The 25,779-nt window shown below is 45.6% G+C and overlaps 1 protein-coding gene and 1 non-coding gene across 2 annotated transcripts; one reads left to right on the forward strand and one right to left on the reverse strand.

The window, feature by feature from the left end:
- Window positions 1-20,508: 20,508 nt before the first annotated feature.
- Window positions 20,509-20,615, reverse strand: LOC116193375. Its single transcript, XR_004154284.1, has one exon. It is a non-coding gene; the product is annotated as a small nucleolar RNA R71 (small nucleolar RNA).
- A 1,568-nt stretch (window positions 20,616-22,183) lies between these two features.
- Window positions 22,184-25,302, forward strand: LOC116205536. Its single transcript, XM_031538164.1, has 2 exons — window positions 22,184-24,163; window positions 24,668-25,302. Exons 1-2 carry the CDS (start codon window positions 22,231-22,233, stop codon window positions 25,300-25,302), a joined length of 2,568 nt encoding a protein of 855 aa, XP_031394024.1. The 5' UTR covers window positions 22,184-22,230.
- Window positions 25,303-25,779: the final 477 nt, after the last annotated feature.

Raw genomic sequence — 25,779 nt, forward strand, 5'->3', positions numbered from 1 at the left:
AGTGATCATTGCGGGATCTGTTGATAGGAACGCCGCGGGTGGAAATGGCACTGATGTCGGAGCCGGTGGTGGTGGCATAGGATCACTGACTGGAGTGATTGTCGGCACATATGTCGTTGCTGAAAAGACATATCTTCGCTATCAGTCACATAAATAGGAGGGTCAATCGATTCCGATGAACAGTTGTCCTGCGTTCAGGAGACGGATATGGCTTGAGGAAGCTCGGTTTTGATCCCGAAGCATTGCCATGAGCTCTGTCATATGGTGTTCATATTGGCAGCCAACTGATTAACGATACCTTCAAGTGCGGCAAAGCGCACGGATCGACAACATTGGGTGACACTTGTGCAGGAGAAGGGAAGTGCGTTGGAATAGCACCGAATACGTTGTAGGTGCTGGAGATGATATCACACGTGTATCTTCCGGGATGGGACTGTGCAGGCATCGGTGGCGCGTCTCGCTCCGAGATAACAGGTTGTTGCTCTTCAGCCATTTTTCCGCGTGCCCGAGTAGGGTATCGATGCGACGCCAGTTGTTAAATACCTATATATGTGTAAGTGTATAAGTGCAATTGTTATGTGTTAACCATCTTCTAGATGTTAAATGACAGTATATAAATGCATGAGATGTATGAGTTTAAAAACACTAATGCCATTACATCAGCTTGATTCGCGTTTCATAATTTACAAAGGCAGTCTGTTCAAAAGGAAACATAAACATTAAACCGCCAACTGTTACGACCCGTAGCTGAGTGAGCGCTACGCGAATTCTGTACAGGCAAAAACGCTCAGTAAATGAGAATCCAGCGTAGCGTTCAAACGCGCTATCTCCCTGTCTTGGCCGGCTACGCGTGCACGAGTTTGAACCAACTCGCTCTGAAGCTCTCTGTGATCAGTGAGTTCTGCGCGAATATCCACTAGCTCACAGCGAAGACGATCTCGTTCTGCCCTAATAACCTGCAGCTCTGTGCGTGCGACTCCTTGACTTGAGCTCTCTGCATCCGAAATGTCTGCGTGCGATGTTGGCAGTATCCGTGGCATGCGTAGTCGACGAACAGGTGCGAATCCATATGGATGGAACTGCATCACATACGCTGCTGTAGCTGCAAAAGCTCGCTCCTCGTCAGTGGGATGTTCTGGAAAGTACAATTGCTGGACGATGCGCGTGCTCCATAAGCGTCGACCTCTCTAACTCGTAGAATCCTATCCGGGAGTGAAATTGTGGTGTTTGACCATCTGAAGCAGTGTGAAGTGCGATCTGCTTCTATAGGCATATCTTGTAGCCCGCCGAGTGTCTGATGACTCGGGATGGAAAGATAAGTGTGCTCCCCAAATGACTGATTAAGGGAAGTCCTAAATCGAAGGACATCCCATGATCATGGGACCGCCAGGATTCCAACGTGTAGTCCATAAAAACTGTGCTGGGGTGAGCTCCTCCATAAACTGCATCCAGTCGGTGTAGTTACGGTCGAAAGGTCGAACACATGAAGTAAGCGAGCGTGATTGATCGCTCGTCGGTGATACATGAAAAAGGATGAGATAAGCCGAACGGCCTGAGGTGTGCGAGAAGCCAAATCTGAAGCAAATGTGGAGATCCTCTCATCCTGCCCCGTCGATTCTCTCGTACATAGTCAAGAGACCGAATGGTCTCACCAAAACGGCTTCCACATACCAAACTATGGCTCTACCACTTGGAGGATGACTTGAGCAAGTGCCCCGTCTGTGAGGTTCGACGAGTACGGGAATAGCATGGTTCCGAAGATGAGTAAAAGAAATCCGTGACAAGCGTCGCGCTGATAAGACTCTCCTGTGGCATTCAAAGCACTGGTCTGTATGAAGTCTATGAGCCATGTGGTCCTAATGCTGTGCTCCCCTCCATACTGAAGCTCGCAATAAACTTCTTCGTTGCGGAGACCTAAAAGGACGGCTAGTCTTTTCTGTATCGTGGCAAACGGGTTGGGCACCACGATGTCATGAACCGGTGTAGACAGCTGAAGAAGCGTCGCATATTCCTCTACTGTAGGTGCTAACTCTGTCCCATGGAAGCTGAAAACGGCTCGCTGAGTATCCCAAAAACTAATGGCAGTTCTGAGTAGGGTCCAATCAATGGGAGAATCGGCGAGCAATGGTAGGTCTCCTATGAAGAGCCGGAGGAATGCGCGGTCTACTGGGCGAATATGTTCCAAAGGCGAGTAATGTCCGCTGACGGTGTGATGATGACATCCAGCCTAGGACAGGGACGCGGGCGATCCATTCTTACCTAAATGGATAAGATATTGGTTTAATGTTTATAACAAACTGATGTAATGTCCTAGTTTGTTTTGGAAATATGCATGCAGGTACAGAAAATAAATTATAGCACGAGTTCTTTACATTATACAACACTCTCTTAGTGAAAACAACAAAGGCTCGCCTAAAAAAGAAACTACGAGCCGACTCAAAGACTCACTTTTGGGTCGGTAGGCTGCGTGAAGGTTATTTTTGGCCCAGCATGACGGTCCCTGTTTATGCATGGTTTCAGTGCTCTACTGGGAAAAACCATTAACTAGGGATGGGGGCCCTCGATTCAAGGGTGTCAATCCTTGAATCGAGCGAGGATCTTTGGGGGCCGGTTCGGTGGCGGAGCCGACTCGATCCGTTCCCTTACTCGGAACCTCTGACTAACCTAGCTTCCTAAATTGGCGCCCGTGGGATTTCAGGCGAGGTACCTAAATCCACTAGTATGATGCAATGCAAGTGCGGAAAGTAAAGGTGCATAAAGTAGATAAGCGGAAATTGCAGAAAGCGGTAAATGAACATGCAGCAAACAAACGGGATCGAGCCTGAACCCACTAAGTATGTCCCAGTGGAGTCGCCAAGCTGTACGGACCCGAATGTGGACTCTCGTCGGGGCCCGCATCGCGCGCTTTTGGATCGCGCGGCTTGGTCGGAACGTCCACCTTCCCGCGGGGACGCGCGTCGGACACGCGTGAGAGAAGGAGTCGCCACTTATCATTTTAACGACCCGAAGGTCGAGGGCGGATAAGTTACCCTGGGTCTAGGGGTAGGAACACCTAGTTTGTTGTTAAGGCATTGATCTGTGCGGAACCGGAAAATCCGTGTTCGGGGGTTCATGTTACGCGGGCCTATATCCCGCACGCCTTTCGGTACTCTGGTTTGCTAGGCTTGCATGTTTTATTATTTACCGCGTGAATTAAGCTGCACTCGGCTTGCACGTTTTGACACCGGATATTCGATGACCAAACGATGTCGGTGAGAAGCCGGGAGAGAAGTAAATCTATATGTCGGGGAATTGGTTCACAATCTTGCATTACAGTTCATCGAACCATGGAGGTTGAATCCCTGCGTGAACCAGAACCGCGATATCTTGGATTTACTTGTGTCTGGGCAAGCATTAGACCGATTCGATTGATTCGACTCTCGGACCGTTCGCTCACCGACTGGAATTCTTACAGAATAAATGTACAAAATAAAATCCTTACAATGCTCTCGAAAACAATAAATACAAATTACAAAGGGTCGAATTCCAGTCGTTTTGCGTTCGGTTATTATTCCACTCTAACTCACCGTGAGTTTAGGGAAGACCGAAGAACTGAAATTCAATGGACGCTCTTACTGAATAGGGCGTTGGACCCTGTGAGTGTTGATTAGGGTGTTGAACCCTGTGCTCGATGATTAGGGCGTTGAACCCTAATATTATTCGGCCTAGGATCAGGCTCCCCGCATGGCAAACAGGTGCGGAAAGATAACACGCAACATGTTAATAACAGACAAAGTGTTTGTTATTGTCGTGTTTACGTGAATTAACAGATTATTAACCAAGGGTGTTTTTGCAAGCAAATGCCATATGCTAAACAATCAAACATATGCCAATGTTTCAGCATTCGGCTTTGTTTTGAGAACTTGACAAAGAGAGTCAAATCTCAGTGTGTGAATCGCTTTTACAGTTGTTCTGTATTGTGACACTGAATTACCACTGAATTAACCAAACTCGTGTTTTGACTCTAGATTTGGAATCTAGAATTCCTCCTAACCATTATCTAGTGTTTGGTTAGGTCGAGTGAAAGGTTAATCAGCATTTCACAGGTTTTCTGACAAGGATCAACTGTTCTAGTTACCCGAGTCTATGTTAGGATAACAGAAACTCATCAGTTAGATAAGAAAAGGCTATGCAGATGAACCTGCACCTGAACAGGTAGCCCGTTCTTATCCCGTACTGTAGTGTTTCTGTTATGCTACCCTAAGGATGTCGCTGGATTGTGAAAAGACAATTTTGCCCTCTATTTGAAAATTGTTTTCAGAAAAGGGGAAAGATCGCAGTGCGGGCCACCTCGGCCTGTAGCCGGTGTCGACCGATTCCCTGGATCATCCAGGGTTGTGCAAGAACCCAAAAAAAGCAAAGAACCCGTCGATCTGCCCGGAAGTGATCTAGAAAGATCTTATGTATCTTGACCTGAGTTACCTAGAATCAGGTAAAAACTCAAGTTGAGACACAGAAGCCCTTTCCAGAACGTCCATGCTACATCGGACCGCGCGTTTCGGGTTTTGAAATTGATAAGCTTGAAAAGGGCACCAACGTCCTTTGACGACTCGTCGACGCGAGTTATCATTAATGTCCAATTCGGGTAAACTTTATCAGTGTGAAGTGAGTTTAATTCGTGAGCGTCCCGATTAACCAGTTTGTGGCATTAATGCTTAAGGGTTATGCCGAATGCATTAATTGTGAAAACGATTCGCGACTCGACGACCAAGACGATTCCATAAGGATCGAGGATAATTTGGTCTAATGACCGAAACTATCCTCATAACCAAATGGACCCGAATGAGTCATCGATACTCGAATCCATGCATGCTTCGTTTGAAAGAGTCTTTACATGATATTTTAATGGGAATCGTAAAGACATTGAAGTAAAACTTCACATCATCCGATCAACAAATTAAACTTGAGATAGGAACTCATTCTTGACCCAAGGAAGGCCAAGAAGCCCTCGGCTTCATCTTGCGAAGGGTGGCCGAAGGTTCTCATGGCTTATCCGAGTCACGAATGATTTCCTAATCGTGGTTTAATTATTTCTCGCATGCTCAAACATCAACCGTGATAAATAGCACCCTTTTTTAACAAAAGCCGGCGTTATCACGATTTGTTTAGCTTATTCAAACATACAAACATTCACAAACGTGTTAATTAAGGAAAAGATAATAACATAACACCGGCTTCATGCATGCAATAATGATAAACAAACTCGGAAATTAACTTGAATAGGCTAAGAGACCGATCTTAACCCGAAAGAGCAATTTAAATCTCAACCCTCTCCTTTAGAGAATTGGCCGAGACTTAATGTGCCATAATAGGGTCGGGATAGTCTTCTTTATGATGATCCAAGCCCCTTTCCGACATGGTAGCAAGTCCTAAGATAGTGTACGTGCATAATATAACATAAAATTGCACAAAATTAAATCTTGCAAATGAAACATGCATGAAACACCATAATACTCCATAGCCATGCAAAAATATAAAAAGTCCTAACTCCTCTAAGTCAGAAGTGTTTTACCTAGCCTCGGAATACGAGGAAAGAGTCGGGGAAGTGTTTGAGAGTCGGGTGACTCGGTGGAACCCTTAAAAGGGTATTCGGGTGCAAGGATGGACGTGCACGGGCACGGTCGAGCACGGTGACGGGAGCTAGTGGGCACGGACGTGCGCTGGTGACGGGCGCGGGCGTGCGCTGGTGACGGGCGCCGGCGTGCGCTGATGACGGGCGCGGAGTGCGCTGGTGACGGGCGCGTGGCGTTGCGCGTGTGACGGGCGCGGGCGGTGCGCTGGTGGGACGGCGCGGCGTGCGGCGGATGACGGGCGCGGGCGTGCGCGGATGACGGGCGCGGCGTGCGCGGGTGATGGGCTCGGCGTGCGCTTGTGAACGGCGCGGCGTCGCGGGTGATGGGCTCGCGTGCGCGGTGACGGGCGCGGCGTGCGCTGGTGAAACGGCGCGGGTGCGCGGGTGCGGGCCGCGGCGTGCGCTGGTGACGGGCGCGGCGTGCGCTGGTGAACGGGCGCGGGCGTGCGCTGGTGACGGGCGCGGGCGTGCGCGGTGACGCCTGGCTGCGGATGCTGGCTGCGCTCGGTGACGCCTGGCTGCGGATGCTGGCTGCGCTCGGTGACGCCTGGCTGCGCTCGGTGACGCCTGGTGACGGGCACTGTTCACCCGAGAGCTCCAACTTCACCCGAAATGATCCAAAATGATAAGCAAACGACTCCAAACTAAAAAACTGGGTTCAGAAATGGAATCCTTGGGTCCGAAACATGTCGTCTATGAAGTTTGAAGAATTTTGGATATAAGTCGGAATAGTGCCCGCTATGGATCCCGACCTAAACTCCAAAGCTATTTGGCTTGATTCTTGATTTTCATGAAGTTCTTTGCTTGCTGCTGGTTCCTAAGGAGTTGAGAGCATTTTCTAGAGGGAGAAACTAGCAAGATGAGGTGTGCTTCATGAATGATTAGCTTAATCACAAATAGGCAATATATATGTGAAGCTAATGAGCAATTAAGCAAAACAAAGCACCATTAAGGGCCTCATTAATGAAGGTCGGTTGCCCTAATGGAGATGAGGATGAATGTCATCCAAGTATCTTGATGAGGAAGAGCCAAGAAGCATTAATGGAGGTGGAGTTAATGGCTTGAGTGTTGACTTGGAAGACCAAAGATATTTTGGGCTAGGTGAGGGCAAGAGAGGAAAGGGGAAAAGGCCGAAAAGTTTGGGGCAAAGGGCGGTTGCCCTTGGGCAGCCCGTGGGTCCCACGGCTTGTGAGGAGAAACCGGGAAAAGACTCGGGTCTCGATTGGTCGCGTATTCGAAGTTCGTGGTTCGAATTGAACGTCGAATTGTCTGTATACGCGTGAAAACGGAGTTAATGAGCCCAAGATTGACATTTTCTATTGAGAAATGTCCCGGATGTGTGTGGGGCTCGGGAGCCGATTTTGCCCATTGCAAGTGATCGGGGCGAAGTTGTCCGCTTCTGACAGCATATCCCGTGTCTGCATCTCATGTTGGTCATTTTGGCATAAGTTGTCAAACCACGTGAACAATCATCCCTTAAGCCGGTAATGCTAACGTGGGGCCGGAGACGTCCTAGGAGGCCGAGACTGGTTTTCTCAAGATGACTTCTGAGTTGCTTGGGCACTCCGGAGATTACTGTAATCTCTGTTTGTCAAGATTAGACCTCCAAGGACTTGAAGAGTGTATCTGAGACCTCTAAAGCACTGTTTGAGATCTAGATGAGTTGTGTGAATTATTCCGACGACTCCACATTGAGCCTTAAGAAGGCTAGCATTGTGTAACGTAAGCATTCGGCGTCAAATTTCCCCAAGAGGACCTCCGGATATGGATTTCCACTGAAAATGGTCATTTCCGCTCTTCGGAGGTTACTCGGGAAACCGCGAAGGGTTTTGCTGTCTGTTTTGCCCAATTGTGAATGTCTGCTAGAGTTTTCTGGGCAATGCAGTATGAACTTCGTTTGCCGTAATTCCATCAGACCCTTCTCCGGCTATGCTCTTCTGAAGAGGGGTATGCTTGTTTTGCCGTTCGGAAGTCATTTGAAGTGTCTGTGTGACTTCCAAAAGACAATCTGAAGCGTTGTTCCTACTCTGTGTGCTGATGGGGCATGGCCGCGTCTGATATTTGGAATTAACTTTTCTCCAGGAAACCGGCATTTTTGGACTTCCACTGAAAAGTTGTCTGTATACAGAAAGTTGTTCTGTATAGAACAGATGATTTGCAAAATGCCTTTGGGGACACTCTTCATCTATTTGGCACTGGTGTGGATTTTTGGAGTCCAATATTCACTATCTTCCGATGACCGAGCGAACTATCGGAAAATAGTGCCGTCCGTGTAATACACTGAAAACGCCGGTTTTGGACATTGTTGAGTTCTTTGGTCGCTCTGTTCCCCTTTGGTGACCCCTAGAGTCCTTCTGTCATGTCCATGGGCCATTTGCTCAATTTTGCCAACTTGAGGATGAATAGTGATTTCTTGCTCTGCCGAGCCGTTTTCTGTATTCTGCTCAAGTCGTGGCTTGGGTCATTGCTAATATCATTGTTTGGAATGGTGAGCCAGAATGGGGTGCTGACAGCCATGAACTTCGGTATGGATGGGAGCATAGCGTTAGGACCGCATGGCTCATAGACTTCATACATAGTCGTTCTTTCAATGCCAGGGGAGAATTGTATCAGCGTGACGCCTGTCACCGGTTCCTCTTGCTCATCTTCGGGACCATCCTATTCCCCTACTCATTGAACCTCATAGACGGGGCACTTGCCCAAGTCATCCTCCAAGTGGTAGGAGGCCATAGTTACGTGGAAGCCGTCTTGGCTGAGACCAGTCGGTCTCTTGATTATGTACGAGAGGTTCGATGTGGTAGAATGAGAGGAGCTCCGCATCTACTGCAGATTTGGCTTCTTGCACACATTAGGCCGTTCTGCTCATCCCATCCTTTTTCCTACATCACCGAAGAGCGTTCACTCATCGCTCGTCTACTTCAGGTGTTTCGACCTTCCGACCGTGATTACACCGATTGGAAGCAATTTATGGAAGGTCTCACTCCGGCACAGTTTCTATGGGCTGCATGTTAGAATCCCGGCGGTCCCATGACCATTGGATGTCCTTTGGTCACAGGATTCCCTTTGATCAGTCATTTAGGGAGCACACTCATCTATCCAGCCCGAGTCATCAGACAACTTGGTGGTCTACAGGATATCCCTACAGAGGCGGATCGTACTCCATACCGCTTCATGTGGGCAGACACGACAGCTTCACTTCCAGACGGGTTTCTACGGGTTCAGGAAGTTCAACGCTTGTGGGATACTCGCATCGTTCGGGAACTTTACTTCCCGGAGCATCCCACTGATGATGAGCGAGCTTTCTCAGCTACTGCAGCATAAGTGGATCAGTTCCATCTGCACGGACTTGCACCTGTTCGTCGGCTACGAATGTCACGAATAACGCAGGCACCACAAGCAGATGTTCCAGATGCAGAGAGCTCCGTCCAAGGAGCCAGGCACACAGAGTTGCAGTCCATCAGGGAAGAGCGAGATCGACTCCGCTGCGAGCTTGTGGACATTCGTGCAGAACCCACGGATCAGAGAGAGCTTCAGAGGGAGATGGCTCAGACACGCGCACACATGGCGAACCAAGACCGGGAGATAGCGTGCTTGAGCGCTATGCTGGACCCAACGCGGGAAAAAGCATGCAAGGTCTCCCATCCTTAGGTTTAGCAGTGGACAACGCCTTTTTGCCCCGCTCGGACCTACATGACACTCATTCAGTGCTCGGGTGTAGCAATAGTTTGTCGGTTTAATGTTTAAGTTCCCTTTTCCAAACTAATTATCTTTGCAAATTAAGGAACTTAAATCAAATCAATGCAATGGCATTAGCTTTCAAAACTTACGCATCGCATGCATTCCATTTATTTACAGTTTTGCAGCTACAACGCGTTTCTGCACGACAGGCGAGTCGTGCCAACCTTCGCGGGTAGACCACCCGCGGTCTTCACCTCTCCACGGCGAGACGTGCTGCGACCAAAGGCCATCCATCCCGGCCACCCACTTTGCACGACAGGCGAGTCGTGCCAACCTTCGCGGACAGATCACTTGCGGCCTTCACCTTTCCTTCATGGCAAAGCGAGCCGTGGACTGAGGGCTGACCCACCTTCCAAGGCGAGACTAACCAACAATAATTTCTTCCTGACAAAGAGCGTCACCGCATGATCGGAAGCACATCTCTCCGCGCGACCCCCACGCATCTACAAAAGATCAAGCGTGCCTCATACATGTCCAAGCATGTTCACACCAACTTATACACGCATGCTCAACGTATCAATGCATGTCTCTCGGTGTGCTCGCACGACACCTACCAGGCCAGTTCGCTTCCCTACACTCTTGCATTGAAATCCTGAACAATTCATGCTCCTTCATTGTTTTCTTTCCCATTGCCGGAAATTCTCAACAAGAAGACATCCTGAATACTGAGCGACCACAATTGAGACAACAACGTCTCTCATCCAGCTCCTTGGGATTTCAACACTAAGTCCCTATCCTTGCTCGACAGAGCAAGACCGCAAGCAAATCAGAGTCACCGCTTTGCAGGGCCCTGCGCTATTCCTCAGCATTGACCTTTGCTTTCACATTTCTTGCACTTTCCTATCAAGCCCGCATTTACTGCATTGGGCTCCGGCCCTACTATTGGGCTTCGGCCCCGCATTGGGCTTCGGCTTCGCATCGGGCTTCGGCCCCACATTTACCACATTGGGCTTCGACCCTGCATCGGGCTCCGGCCCTGTATTTATTGCATTGGGGTTTCGACCTTGCACCGGGCTTCAGGCCCAGCATTTACTGCTTCTAGGTTTTGACACCCTGCATTTACTGCTTTCACTCATCTGAAATCCAAAATCGACCTGGATTCAAATTCATCCAAGCGGTACTTCGAGGTGCAAGTCTAATCCTTTCACTGCAAAGGCCGAAAGTGACAGCTCCACAAACAGAGCATAACCCTCCCACCTGCAACAGTAGGCACAAGCACCGTCGCGCTTCCGACCAAAGAATGGGTCCCACCCGTCCTCCGCCGTCGCCGCCGACTAAACACCGGGGCAACATGCGCAGTCTTCTTTAAACTCTCTTTTGCTTTAATTTAAATCCATTCCCACAAATGGGCTCCCGACATGAACAAATCCTTCAAACAGGACATTAGGACAGTCTTTGCGACGCCCTATTAGTTCTGTTGGACTTGTTCGACTCACCTATCCTCATGGGACCCAGCTCCTCGAGTCTTCCCTAGGACGGCTGCGCATACCTACTCTCAATTAGGGAAAATATGCTTACGTGACCTCAGTCACGGTCTAACCACTCTAGAGTGGAGATGACCAGATTCCCCGAAACAAATGTCGTCTGCACGCGGTACCCCATGGGTTGCGCGCAAGACAAAAAGGGATTTTCCCATGGGTCTACCCTATATTTATTACCGCATATTCTACCGCACAGTCGCCTATCACACCATCCTCTTTGTCGTCTTTGCACGGGCTCACGCCTTTCTGAGAACTCCTCTTGAGCCTCCTCCCTTATACTTTGACAGGGAAGGAGTTCGGCACGGAGGTACCTCCTACAAAGCTAAAGAAAAAACCAACTGAGCGAGTCATATGCCATCAACGCAACCATTTCAATTGACATTGATAACAAGAGACGGTCAGGGGCGACGGTTGCACAAACGCCCACCACGAGTCACATCGACGATGAAGACTAGGGCATTCGCGTTCAACGTTCGCACCGAGACCACCTCATACATCATCCACCCATGATAAGCATTTCCAAGCGACGTACACTGGGGCATCCCCGGTTGAAGTTCGCGCTAGCACAACCTCGGCAAGCGACGTACACTGGGGCCTCCCTGGTTGAAGTTCACCCCGAGGTCGCCATAGTGGGTGACTCCAGCAAGTGGCGTTGGAACGCTCCTGGTCATTTGCGTCAAGACCAGGCCTCCTCCACAACAAGCACCAGGACAACCCAGACCATTGATTCCCTAAGGCAATTTTGTATTTTCCTTCTAGACAATAGGGGAATTCACCTAAAGAGATTGCGAGGGCAAATGACACGAAGTTCGACTTCCGAGTGCACAAGAATCAAACTTCCAAGAAAGCTGACCCTCACAAAATAGGCTAGTAACACGCAACAAGTCTCCATGAGGCGAAGCACACCAAAGCGGCTTCGACAATCCAAAGTCGAGGAGTTTCAAGCAAATCCAAGGGGCACAAAACAAACCCTAGCTGCAAAAAAAAAAAACAGAGCCAAAAGAAGCGGGAAAAACCCGCCAATGAAGAGAGAGAGAAAAGAAGCGGGAAAAATCCGCCAACAAACAAAACAAGGCAACGCCGACGTTCACCAAAAGCACCGGCACCGCCAATTCAAAAACAGTCAACAAACTCCGACGAAAAGGGGAAGCAACAGACACCACTCCTCGATGGAGACAGAACACAATGCACTCGGAGATCGAATCCTTCAAATCCTTTGCCTTTGCAAACTTGAGAGATAAAAGAATCGAGCCCGCTAGGTCGAAAACCCCTTTTGGGGCAGCCTAGGCAAAAGTTAGGATAAAAGAGAGGAATGACCGGAAACCCTTTAGGGCGGTCGTGGCTGTACGGACCCGAATGTGGACTCTCGTCGGGGCCCGCATTGCGCGCTTTTGGATCGCGCGACTTGGGAGTGTCCACCTTCCCGTGGGGACGCGTGGCGGACACGCGTGAGAGAAGGAGTCGACACTTATCATTTTACGACCCGAAGGTCGAGGGCGGATAAGTTACTCGGGTCTAGGGGTATGGAACACCTAGTTTGTTTTTAAGGCATTGATCTGTGCGGAACCGGAAAATCCGTGTTCGGGGGTTCATGTTACGTGCGGGCCTATATCCCGCACGCCCTTTCGGTACTCTGGTTTGCTAGGCTTGCATGTTTTATGATTTACCGCATGAATTAAGCTGCACTAGGCTCGCACGTTTTGACACTGGAGATTCGGTGAATTAAACGATGTCGATTGAGAAGCCGAGAGAGAAGTAAACCCGTATGTCGGGAAGTTGGTTCACAATCTTGCATTACAGTTCATCGAACCATGGAGGTTGAATCCCTGCGTGAACCAGAACCGCGAGTTCTTAGATTTACTTTTATCTGGGCAAGCATTAGACCGATTCGATTAATTCGACACTCAGACCGTTCGCTCACCGATTGGAATTCTTACAGAATAAATGTACAAAATAAAATCCTTACAATGCTCTCGAAAACAATAAATACAAATTACAAAAGGGTCCAATTTCAGTCGTTTCGCGTTCGGTTATTATTCCACTCTAACTCACCGTGAGTTTAGGGAAAAGACCGAAGAACTGAAATTCAATGGACGCTCTCACTGAATAGGGCGTTGGACCCTGTGAGTGTTGATTAGGGTGTTGAACCCTGTGCTCAATGATTAGGGCGTTGAACCCTAATATTATTCGGCCTAGGGATCAAGCTCGACCCACATGGCAAACAGGTGCGGAAAGATAACACGCAGCAGGTAAATAACAGACAAGGTGTTTGTTATTATCGAGTGTACGTGTTTTAACAAGCTATTAATCCGGGGTATTTTGGCATGCAAATCCTACCCTAGACAAACAAGTACGTGCCAATGTTTTAGCATTCGGCTTTGTTTTGAAAACTTGACAAAGAGAGTCAAATCTCATGTGTGTCGATTGCTTTTACAGTTGTTCTGTATTGTGACACTGAATTTCCACTGAATTAGCCAAACTCGTGTTTTGACTCTAGATTTGGAATCTAGAATTCCTCCTAACCATTATCTAGTGTTTGGTTAGGTCGAGTGAAAGGTTAATCAGCATTTTGCATGTTTTCTGACAGAGATAACCGTTCTAGTTACCCGAGTCTATGTTAGGATGACAGAAACTCATCAGTTAGATAAAAAAAGGCTATGCAGATGAACCTGCACCTGAACAGGTAGCCCGTTCTTATCCTGTACTGTAGTGTTTCGGTCATGTTAACCTTAAGGGTGTCGCTGAATTGTGAAAAGATGATTTTGCCCTTTATTTGAAAATTGTTTTCAGAAAAGGGGAAACATTGCAGTGCGAGCCACCTCGGCCTGTAGCCGGTGTCGATCAATTCCCTGGATCGTCTAGGGTTGTGTAAGAACCCCGGAAAAGCCAAAGAACCGGTCGATCTACCCGGAAGTGATCTAGAAAGATCTTCTATATCCTAACCTGAGTTACTTGGAATCAGGTAAAAACTCAAGTTGAGACACAGAAGCCCTTTTCAGACGTCCATGCTACATCGAGCCGCGCGTTTCGGGTTTTCAAATTGATAAGTTTGAAAAGGGCACCAACGTCATTTGACAACTCATCGACGCGAGTTATCAGTTAATGGCCAATTCGTGTAAACTTTATCAGTGTGAAGTGGGTTTAATCATGTAAGCGTCCCGATTAACCTTTGTGGAATTAATGCTTAAGGGTTGTGTCGAATGCATTAATTGTGAAAACGATTCGCGACTCGATGAACAAGACGATTCCATAAGGATCGAGGATAATTTGGTCCAATGACCGAAACTACCCTCGTAACCGAATGGACCCGAATGAGTCATCGATATCCAAATCCATGCATGTTTTGTTTTGAAAAGACATTTTCATGTGATATTGTGACGATAATGTAAATTGCAAATTACACGAAAGCCGAGAACGGACTCAAAACGGGAAGAGGAAGCCTCATGCAACCTGTACGAGTCTAAGAGGCTCTCAGTCACTTCTCCTTGGAGATAACCGAGAGGTCCCATGGCCCGAATGGGGTTCCACGAGATTTCCCCGTCTTGTTTCGAATCATTTCTCGCATGCTTAAACGACAAACATGATAAATGACACGATTAAACGAAAATCGATATTGCCATGATTTGAATAACGCATTCGAACATGCAAACATGCACAAACAAATTATTTAAGGAATCGATAAAACAATACCGACTTCATGCATGTAAGAAAACACGAGAAGACTCGGGAATCGAACTTGGATCAGGCTAAGAAGGCCGTTCTTAACCCGAGGAAAGCAAGCCAAGTCTCAGTTACCTCTTTTTGAGGCAAACCCGAGAGCTCTTTTGCTTATTTCGGGTCGGGAAGGTCTTCCGAGGGTCGATCCAAATGTTTCCCGACATGCTAACATGTTAATCGAGGATAAACATGCATGATATAATGTAAAAGTGCATAAACATGAAGTCTTGCAAGTGAACATGCTTTGTGCACCATATTACTCCATAGCCATGCAAATAATGTAAAAAGCCCTAACTCCTCTAAGTCAAGAGTGATTTACCTAGCCTCGGGATACGAGGAAAGAGTCGGGGAAGTGTTCGAGAGTCGGATGACTCGGTCGAACGCTTGGAAGGATGCTCGGGTGCAAAGGATGCACGTTCGGGGAGCTAGGTGCACGGGGAGTACGGCTGGAGTGCACGGGAGGCGCGCGGGAGTGCGCGGGCGCGAGGGCGGGTGCGCGGCCGGCACACGACTGGCACTGTTCACCCGAGAGTGACGATTCTTCACCCGAAATGCACTAAATGACCTGAAACAATAATTTAAAGACTTCAAATGGAAAAACCAATTTCACCAATGAACTCCATGGGTCCAAAACATATGGTCCATGGAGTTCGAGAATTTTTGAAGTTAAGTCGGGATGATGAACATCGGCTTCCGACTTAAGAAACTCAAAGCTTTCTTCGGGTTTTCTTCGGTTTTTCTCTCTTGGTTTTGAAGTGTTGAAGCTTGCTGGTTTTGGCTATGGAGTTGAGAGCTTTTCTTGAGGGAGAAAGCTTGGAGAGAGTGTGCAAGAGGAGAAGTGATTAACTTAATCACTTTTGGACAATTTAGAGGCAAAACTAATGATACAATTAGGGAAACAAAGCATCGTTAGTGGGCATGCTTAGGATGGACGGTTTGCTTAAGGAAATATCTAGCCCTATCCTCTTCCATTTGCATTAATGAGGAAGAGATCAAAGCATTAAATGGCATTGAAGAAGAGTTGGAGTGTTGTCTTCAAACTCTTTGGATATTTTGGCTAAGAATGCAAGCTGGCTTCTTGCATTGAAGAAGAAGAGGAAGCTTCTAGAGCAAAGGGGCGACTCATCTTGGGTAGTCTGTGGGTCCCACGATCGAAGAGGAGAAACCGGGAAAAAGCTCGGGTCTCGATTGATCGCGCATTCGACGCTCGTGGTTCGAACAGAATGTTGAATTATCGATATACGCGAGGAAACGAGTTTAAAGAGTCCGAGATTGGCATTTTCCGTGAGAAATTGCCAAATGTCTATATGAGGCTCGGAAGCCAGTTTTGCTCCTTTTAGGCATTCAGAACGAGGTTGCCCACTTCTGACAGCATATCTTGTATCTGCATCCCACGTCGGTCATTTTGACATAAATTGTCAAATTACGTGGGCACTTGACCCTTAAGCCGGTAATGCAAATATGGAGCCGGAGGTGTCCTAGGAGGCCGAAACTGGATTTTTCAGATTGCTTTCTGAGTTTCTTGGGCGATCCGGAGATCACTGTGATCTCTGTTTGCCGAGATTGGGCCTCTAAGGATATTAAAAGTGCATCTGAGACCCTTAAAGCATTACTCGAGGGGTCTAGATGAGTTGTGTGATTCGTTCCGATGATTCCACATTGAGCCTTGAGAAGGCTAGCATTGTGTAAGGTAAGCATTCGGCATCAAGTTTCCCCAAAGAGGACCTCCGGATATGGATCTTCACTGAAAATGGCCTTTTGTGCTCCCCGGAGGTTACTCGAGAAACCGTGAAGGGTTTTGCTGTCTGTTTTGTCCAATTGCGAATGTCCGCTGGAGTTTTCAGGGCAATGTAGTGTGAACTTCGTTTGCCGTAATTCCATCAATCCAATCTCCGGTTACGCTCTTCCGAAGAAGGGTATGCCTGTTTTGTCGCTCGAAAGTCATTCAGGGTGTTCGTATGGCTTCTAAAAGACAATCTGAAGCTTAGCACGTGCTCTATATGATTGTGTGGTGTGGCCGCATCTGATATTTGGAATAACTTTTCTCCGAGAAACCGGCATTTTTGGACTTTCACTGAAAAGTTGTCTGTATACAGAAAGTTGTTCTGTATAGAGCAGATGATTTGCAAAATGCCTTTGGGGACACCTTTCATCTGTTTGGCATTGGAGTGGATTTTTGGAGTCCAATATTGGCTATCTTCCGATGATCGAGCGAACTATGGGAAAATAGAACCATCTATGTGGTACACTGGAAATGCCGGTTTTGGACGTTGTTGAGCTCTCTAGTCACTCTATTACCCTTTGGTGACCCCTGGAGTCCTTCTATCATATGCATGTGTCATTTGCTCGATTTTGCCGACTTGAGGATGAATAGTGATTTCTTGCTCTGCCGAGCCGTTTTCTATATTCCTGCTCAAGTCATAATCTGGATCATTGCTGATATAGTTGTTTGGAAAGGTGAGCCAAAATGGGGTGCTGACAGCTTGCCCCTCTTTGACTGCATGCTCGAGTAGAGGATGCAGCCAAAGACTTCAGAAGCACCCCAATTTGATAGCAATGATTGATATGGAACTTCCAATAACAGTCTTCTCCCTCCTACTTTGGATATGTAGGGATGTTATACCTGATGCATAAATGTAAAAGTCGGGACAGACCCGAGGGGACGGACCCCTTAATAGAAAAGTAGTCGGGACGTACCCGAAGGGTTTGCAATATGCACAGGGCGCATACCGAATGAACAACATGGTTCAAAGGCGCCTACCCAATGGACTTGCGGGGTGCGGGGCGTGTTGCCCGGCGGGTTTGCAAGGTGCGGGGTATTTTGCCCGGCGGTTTGCATGGTGCAGGAAAAAGTAGTCGGGACGTACCCGAAGGGGACGGACCCCTGTGCTGAAAAGTAGTCGGGACGTACCCGAAGGGTTTACAATATGCACGGGGCGCATACCGAATGAACAACATGGTTCAAAGGCGCCTACCCAATGGACTTGCGGGGTGCGGGGCGTGTTGCCCGGCGGGTTTGCAAGGTGCGGGGTGTTTTGCCCGGCGGTTTGCATGGTGCATGAAAAAGTAGTCGGGACGTACCCGAAGGGGACGAACCCCTTAGCAGAAAAGTAGTCGGGACGTACCCGAAGGGGACGGACCCCTGTGCTGAAAAGTAGTCGGGACGTACCCGAAGGGGACGGACCCCTATGCAGGAAAGTAAAATTGCATGGGATGCATTGCAGGATGAAAATGCTTGCAGAATGTAAATACAAACGCTGGGGAGTTGCATGAGGTGCGGAAGAAATCATTGTGATTCCTCCATCACTGAGCTTGTCCGTGCTGCTATCAATGTTGTGGCAGAATGCTTCGTTACTTGTCAACTGATTGCGATGCAACTGAGTGCCTGGAGTGCTAATCTGAAGATTCTCCTCTTGGGTTGAGATTGTCACCCGTCACATGAAGTAGAGATGAATCGATCTTGGGGAGACATCTTCCAAGGAGCGCTGATTTGTTTGAGGCAGGCGTTGATGCTGGGAGAAAGTCGTTTCACTGAAGCCTTACCTCTGTGGCAGTGATGTGTTTGATCTGCCGAAAGCCGGGCTCGCCGCTAGGCGGTTACCTGTTGGGCTACCGGAAACCGGCTTTGATGCTGAGGAATGATTGTGATTTGCCGGAGGCCAACTCCGCTGCTTGGGCGGTCATGCTTTGACCTGCAAGAAGTTCGCCGAAAGTCGGCGTCTTGTATTGCGAGACTCGAGCTCTAAGACAGAGCGCCTACGTATCTCGTGGGACCGGGAATCAGAGTCTGTCGTAGTTCATGCGATGCTTGTGATACCTGTGATCCTGGCATTACTAGTAAATCATAAGAGAAATACTAACAAGTGATGGACACAGGTAAGCATGAAAATGTTGTTACGACACGCAGATCTTCAGTTTTGGGTTGCCTGAGCAACCCATGAAGATTTTTGCTTTGACAGTGTAAGTAGGTCCCGTTGTCGGAGGCCTAGATGCGAGGCCTCTAGGGGCTCCCGTTAGCTATGTATTGGGCATATCGAGACATCCCCGACAATGTTCTAGCAGCTCTATCGGTTGTTCGACGCGCTGATAAGGGCATATTATACTCATATTTTATTGTGCAATTCATGTTAAATTATTATTAATTTTATAGAAATTATAAGAAGTCGGTGCTTAATTATGTGTAATTTGATATTGTAGGTCTTTGAGGACTTAGATGGAATTACGAGCAATATTGAGGAGTTTTGCGCAATTTGGAGCCAGCATATATCTTTCGGAAATCTTTTTTTTGTTGTGGATATAAATACTCCTCATAACAAGATTAGAAAACCCTAGGGGGGGAGCCATCTTTCACCATTCTTTTAACCTAGAGAGTTTTTGGAGAGGGTCTTGTCTGGAGCCGTCACCTGGATCAATTGATTTGAAGCGAAGAATTGTGGAAGAGATAATTCCTTAAAGGAATTGTTGGGTTTTTGTTTTAGGATTCAATATCTTGAGTTTACTGCTGAATATGAATTCTATTGCAATGACTCCTTGGAATTATAATTGTGTTTTCAATTCCATGATATTCTAAGCTTCTTTTGTGGGAATATGATGAAACCCTAGGTAGCTAATATGATGATTGTCGCCATGTTATAGGATTAATAGATGTGTTGATGATTCATGATTGCAATTCCTATAATTTCAATTTTAATTCTTAATTGGTTATAATTGTTAGAAACACTATTGATACGGGAGTTGATATAGTGTTTGTTAGGAATTCTTGATTAGACTAATTAGTTAAATGCGATAGCTGCGTTAATTAGTTTAATTAGAGATTATCCAGGGATTAATGCAATGTTTCTAGTTAGTTATTCGCTAAGACATTAGGGATAATTAATTTAGGGCATTAGACAATCATAGCACTGGAAGGTGTATGATTATAATTTAGAGTCCACTATTAATTAGAGATGCGGGAGCTGATTGATTAATTAGAGGTTTAAGACTTTAATTTTAAAGGCTTGATAAACTCACTTGAATAATCACATAGCTATCAGTCTATATAACATGATGGCAATCTGATTAGTGAAACTAGGGTGGATTCTGTTTTTCCCACTTTCAATTGATATATTTTCGTACAATTCTCTTTCTGCTCTTTGTGACGATTTAGGTTGATTAGTAGTTAATTAGTTAATTCTCTTAATTTGATTGCTTAGATAATAATAGAATCTAATATAGGTTTAGTACTTAATTAATCCTTGTGGGATCGACACTCTATTCATCACTATATTACTTGATCTGACCCAGTACACTTGCTGGTAGAATTTGAGCTTATTTTTATATATATTTGCAAAGGGATCAAGTTTTTGGCGCCGTTGCCGGGGATTAACTTAATATTAGACCACCTTTAGTTCTATTGTTAATTTAGGCGCACTTTACTGTGTGTTTATTTCTTGTTCTCTTTGCAGGTATTCTATGCGCAGGAGTAGAAGTGCTGAACTTCTACCATTAGATCCTGAGATAGAGCGCACCTTGCATCGGTTGAGAAGAGAGAACAGAAGAAGGGAAGAATTGCAGGTAGTTGAGATGGCAGATGATGACATCAACCGCCAAATACAGGGTGCTGCCAGAGCACTTCGAGACTATGCAGTACCTACTATTATGGGTTCTGCGATCAGAAGGCCCACTATTCCAGCTAATAACTTTGAACTGAAGCCAGCACTCATCCAGATGGTTCAATCAAATCAGTTTGGAGGATATCCCAACGAGAGTCCTGATGAGCATATTGCAGGATTCCTCCAATACTGTAACACGGTAAAGATGAATAATGTCACTGATGATGTTATTAGATTACAGCTTTTTCCTTTCTCGCTTAGGGATAAAGCGAGAGCCTGGTTCAATTCACTGCCACAAGAGTCCATCACCACCTGGGCCGACCTTTCATCTAAGTTTCTCAGGAGATTTTTCCCACCAGCTAGGACTGCAAGATTGAGGAACGAAATCACTAACTTCACCAAGTTCAATGGTGAATCACTTTATGAGGCATGGGAGAGATTCAAGGAGGCAATCAGAAAGTGCCCACATCACGGATTGCCAGATAATCTCCTAATTGAGGTCTTCTATCTTAGCCTGGATGATACATTGAGGTCTCTAGTAGATGCTGCAGCAGGAGGCGCACTGATGGGTAAGAATTATGATGAAGCAAGTGCTTTGATAGAAGAGATGGCCTCCAGTGCACATAATTGGCAAAATGAAAGAAGTAAATCAAGAGTGGCATCAGTCAATGACATGGACACTATTGCTAATTTGACAACCCAGATTTCAGCTCTCACTACCCAGGTAAGTAAACTCACCTCAGCACATTCTTTTAATACTAATCAGGTTGCTTTTTGTGAGTTGTGTTCAGGACCACATTCGACTCTTGAATGCATGTCTGGAAATCCCTCGGCTTCACCCAATGGAGAGCAAGTGAACTTTGTCAACAACTTCCAACGGAGTAATCAAGGGCCTTATTCGAACACTTACAATCCCGGGTGGCGTAATCATCCTAATTTCTCATGGAGGAATGAGAATAATGCACTTAAACCGCCACCTGGATTCCAAAAGCAAGGCCCTGCTCAGAATGCTCCACCTCAGCAAAGTCAATCGAGAATCGAAGAGCTCATGTTGAGCTATATGCAAAAGACTGACACCATGCTACAGAATCAACAAGCCACTATTCGAAACCTAGAGGGTCAGATTAGTCAGATTTCTCAGCAATTGAGTAATAGACCATCAGGGTCTTTACCCAGCAACACTGAAGAGAACCCCAAGGGTGTCAATGCTATAATGCTGAGGAGTGGCAAGGAATTGGAAATAGTCAATAGAAAAGCTCAAACTCAGGAGGAGAGTCCGGAGAAAGACAAAGGTAAGCAAAAGGTGGAGGAACCAAGGCAGAAGTCACTAGGGGTGAAACCGTATGTTCCTCCTGTCCCTTTTCCAGGAAGATTGAAGCAACAACAGTTGGACGCCCAATTTGCTAAATTCCTAGATGTTTTTAAAAAGCTGCAAATCAACATTCCATTTGCAGAAGCACTCCAGCAGATGCCTTCATATGCTAGATTCATGAAGGATCTGCTCACTAAAAAGAGGAAGTTTGATGGGAGTGAGCCTGTGATGCTTACAGGAGAGTGTTCTATGATTCTCCAAAAGGACTTGCCTAACTTACCACGCAAACAAAGAGATCAGGGGAGTTTCACTGTTCCTTGTACTATAGGGAATTTTCATTTTGAGAACGTTCTTATCGATTCAGGTGCAAGTATAAATTTAATGCCTCTGTCTATTTTCAGGAAACTTGGACTTGGAGAATGCAAGAAAACTCATATTACCTTGCAACTTGCTGACAGGAGTATCAAATATCCAAAGGGTATTGTTGAGAATGTCCTGGTGAAGGTAGACAAATTCATATTTCCAGTCGACTTCATAGTCTTGGAGATGGAGGAGGACAGAGAGGTGCCCATGATCCTTGGCAGACCGTTCCTTGCGACAGGTAAAGCATTAATAGATGTGGAACAAGGTAAGCTCACTTTAAGAGTTATGAATGAACAAATAACTTTTAATGTTTATGACGCCATAAAGAAATTTGATGATGGCAAATCATGTTACACCATTGATATTATTGATGAGCTTATCTCTGAGTCTGTGGAGGAGAAAGCAGGTGTGGATACAATGGAATCAGTCCTTAGGGATCTGGACGATTGGAGTGATGATGATGAGCATGAGGAAGAATCTGTGGAGAAGGTATCAGAAATCAAGGCTCGCTACTATGAGGAGCTGGGCACTAGTGCGACAAAACCAGTATCATCTTTGACACAGTCCCCGGTGCTAGAACTTAAACCATTGCCTAGCCATTTAAAATATGCCTATCTTGGAATAGATGATACTTTGCCAATAATTATCTCTTCTTCCTTGACAGGTGATCAGGAGCAACAACTCCTAAGCGTGCTGAGAGAGCACAAGGAGGCAATAGGATGGACTATTGCAGATATCAAAGGGATCAGCCCTTTGATTTGCACTCACAGGATAATGTTGGAAGCTGAGTGCAAACCCATAGTGCAACCACAGAGGCGACTTAACCCAACTCTCAAAGAGGTAGTGAAGAAAGAAGTGCTTAAACTGTTGGATGCAGGTATTATCTATCCTATCTCAGATAGTAAATGGGTTAGTCCTGTTCAAGTAGTGTCCAAAAAGGGTGGTATGACTGTGGTTAAAAATGAGGTCAATAAATTAATCCCGACTCGTACTGTGACTGGGTGGAGAGTTTGTATAGATTACAGGAAACTAAATGATGCTACCCGTAAAGACCATTTCCCCCTCCCCTTCATTGATCAGATGCTAGAAAAACTTGCAGGGCATGATTATTATTGTTTTCTAGATGGTTATTCTGGTTACAATCAGATTCATATAGCACCCGAGGACCAGGAGAAAACCACATTTACTTGTCCTTATGGCACTTTTGCCTTTAGGAGAATGCCTTTCGGTCTCTGTAATGCACCTGCCACTTTCCAGAGGTGCATGATGTCTATATTTTCTGACATGTTAGAGAATTTTATTGAAATATTTATGGATGATTTCTCTGTTTTTGGGAAGTCATTTGAATCTTGTCTGACAAATTTAGGCTGTGTGCTTAAAAGATGTAAGGAGACTAATCTGCTTCTGAACTGGGAGAAATGTCATTTTATGGTAAGAGAGGGTATAGTCTTAGGTCACAAGGTGTCAAAGAAAGGGATTGAAGTTGATCGAGCAAAAGTGGAGATAATAGAGAAGTTGCCACCACCCACTTCAACAAAAGGAGTAAGGAGCTTCTTAGGACATGCTGGCTTCTACAGGAGATTTATCAAGGACTTTTCTAAAATCTCTAGACCTCTTTGTAATTTACTTGAAAAAGATTCTGCTTTTGTTTTTAATGACAATTGTTTGCAGGCATTCAATTTATTGAAGGAGAAACTCACTTCTGCACCAGTGATCGTTGCATCTAATTGGGAGCTTCCGTTTGAGCTGATGTGTGATGCCAGCGACTATGCTGTAGGAGCAGTACTTGGGCAAAGGAGAGGTAAGGTATTTCATGCAATATACTATGCTAGTAGAACTTTAAATGAGGCCCAAAAGAACTATGCCACAACTGAAAAGGAGCTTTTAGCAGTCATATTTGCATGTGACAAGTTTCGGCCTTATCTGATAGGTTCTAAGATCATAGTATACACAGACCATGCTGCCCTGAAATATTTGTTTGCCAAAGCTGATGCTAAACCTAGGCTAATTCGTTGGATTCTACTGCTACAAGAATTTGACCTGGAAATTAGAGACACAAAGGGAACTGAAAATGTAGTGGCTGATCACTTATCCCGTTTGGAATCTGATTGTTTAGATTCACCCATTAATGAAAAGTTCCCTGATGAACAATTGCATGTAGCAGAAATCCAAGGATTACCTTGGTATGCTGATATAGTCAATTACATGGTTAGCAACATCACACCATATGGTTTGTCATCTCAACAGAAAAAGAAATTTTTGCATGATGTGAAATACTATTTTTGGGATGAACCATATCTGTTTAAATATTGTGCTGACCAAGTAATTAGACGCTGTGTGCCTGAAACTGAACAACTTAGCATAATACAACACTGTCATTCTAAGGAAGCAGGAGGCCACTTTGGTGTGGAAAGAACTGCAACTAAGATCTTATCTTGTGGATTTTATTGGCCTAGAGTATTTCATGATTGCAGGAATTACATTATGTCTTGTGCTCCATGCCAAAGAACTGGCAATATTTCTAGGAGACATGAAGTACCACAAAATAGCATTCTTGTAATTGAGCTTTTTGATGTGTGGGGAATAGACTTTATGGGTCCTTTTCCCTCTTCTTTTTCAAATAAATATATTCTTGTGGCTGTTGATTATGTTTCAAAATGGGTAGAAGCAGTTGCTCTACAAAGTAATGATGCCAGAGTTGTAATCAGATTTTTGAAAAAGAACATCTTTTCAAGATTTGGGGTACCTAGAGCCATTATAAGTGATGGGGGATCACATTTTTGCAATCGGCAATTTGAAAAATTATTATCAAAATATGGAGTTACTCATAAAATTGCCACCCCTTATCATCCACAGACTTGTGGACAGGTTGAGGTGTCCAATAGGGAAATAAAGCGTATCTTAGAGAAAACAGTCAATGCATCTAGGAAAGATTGGTCTTTAAAACTTGATGATGCATTGTGGGCTTACAGGACAGCTTTCAAAACCCCCATAGGAATGTCCCCATACAAGATTGTTTATGGTAAATCATGTCACCTACCAGTAGAGCTTGAGCACAAAGCATATTGGGCCATAAAATACCTTAACTTTGATTTACAAGCTGCAGGTGAAAAGAGATTGCTCCAATTGAATCAGATGGCTGAGATGAGAGAGGAAGCATATGAAAATGCTAGGATATACAAGGAGCGAGCCAAGCGATGGCATGATAGGAACATCCTAAAGCGAGAGTTTTTGCCTGGTCAGAAAGTCCTATTATACAACTCTCGCTTGAAGTTGTTCCCAGGTAAGTTAAAATCTCGATGGTCTGGACCATTTGTTATTTCTAATGTTTTTCCCTATGGTGCAGTTGATCTGAAGTCAGAAGATGACCGCACTTTTAAAGTAAACGGTCATCTTCTCAAGCATTACTTTGAAGGGGAAAATATTGATGGTGATGCCACTACGGTGGATCTAGCAAATTCGGTTGAAGAATTGGAAAAGTCGAACTAGCGACTATAAACTAAGTGCTTCATGGGAGGCAGCCCATGTCTGAGAGCTAAAGTCCCTGTTGGCTCTCAATTCTTTTGCTTCATTTGTTTTATTTTGATTTGCTGTTGGTTTGTACTTTATCAAGCACCCACTCATTGGGTAGACTTGGGATATTTGCTATTTGATTGTTTTAGTTAAGATGGATTATCTGCTATTTTTGTTCTTTTTGTTGTTTTCTTTTTGTTTTTGAAGCCAGGGTGGATAACAACTGCTGACTCTCTCTATTGCTATACCAGTTGGAACTCCAATTGCTTCAACTTAATTTTTCGAAACCGGGGAAGTACTAGTATCTCTTTTTCTCTTATGTTCTTTATTTTTATTTTCGTTTTACTAGAGCTACATTAGGAACAGTGAGGACACTGTTTAATCTAAGTGTGGGGAAGGGAGATACTAAACATATGGAGTATAAAATTGAGTATAGTGTTGATGTCTGAATTC

The sequence above is a fragment of the Punica granatum genome, chromosome 1, assembly GCF_007655135.1.
Source record: "Punica granatum isolate Tunisia-2019 chromosome 1, ASM765513v2, whole genome shotgun sequence".
NCBI lineage: Eukaryota > Viridiplantae > Streptophyta > Magnoliopsida > Myrtales > Lythraceae > Punica > Punica granatum.

What these genes read in the sequence shown, in the direction of transcription:
- LOC116205536 (XM_031538164.1), top strand. Translation starts at nt 22,231, where the DNA reads ATGGAATCAGTCCTTAGGGATCTGGACGATTGGAGTGATGATGATGAG. An exon ending in ACGCTGTGTGCCTGAAACTG is followed by an intron (nt 24,164 to 24,667) that starts AACAACTTAGCA and finishes CTTATCATCCAC; the next exon opens with AGACTTGTGGACAGGTTGAG.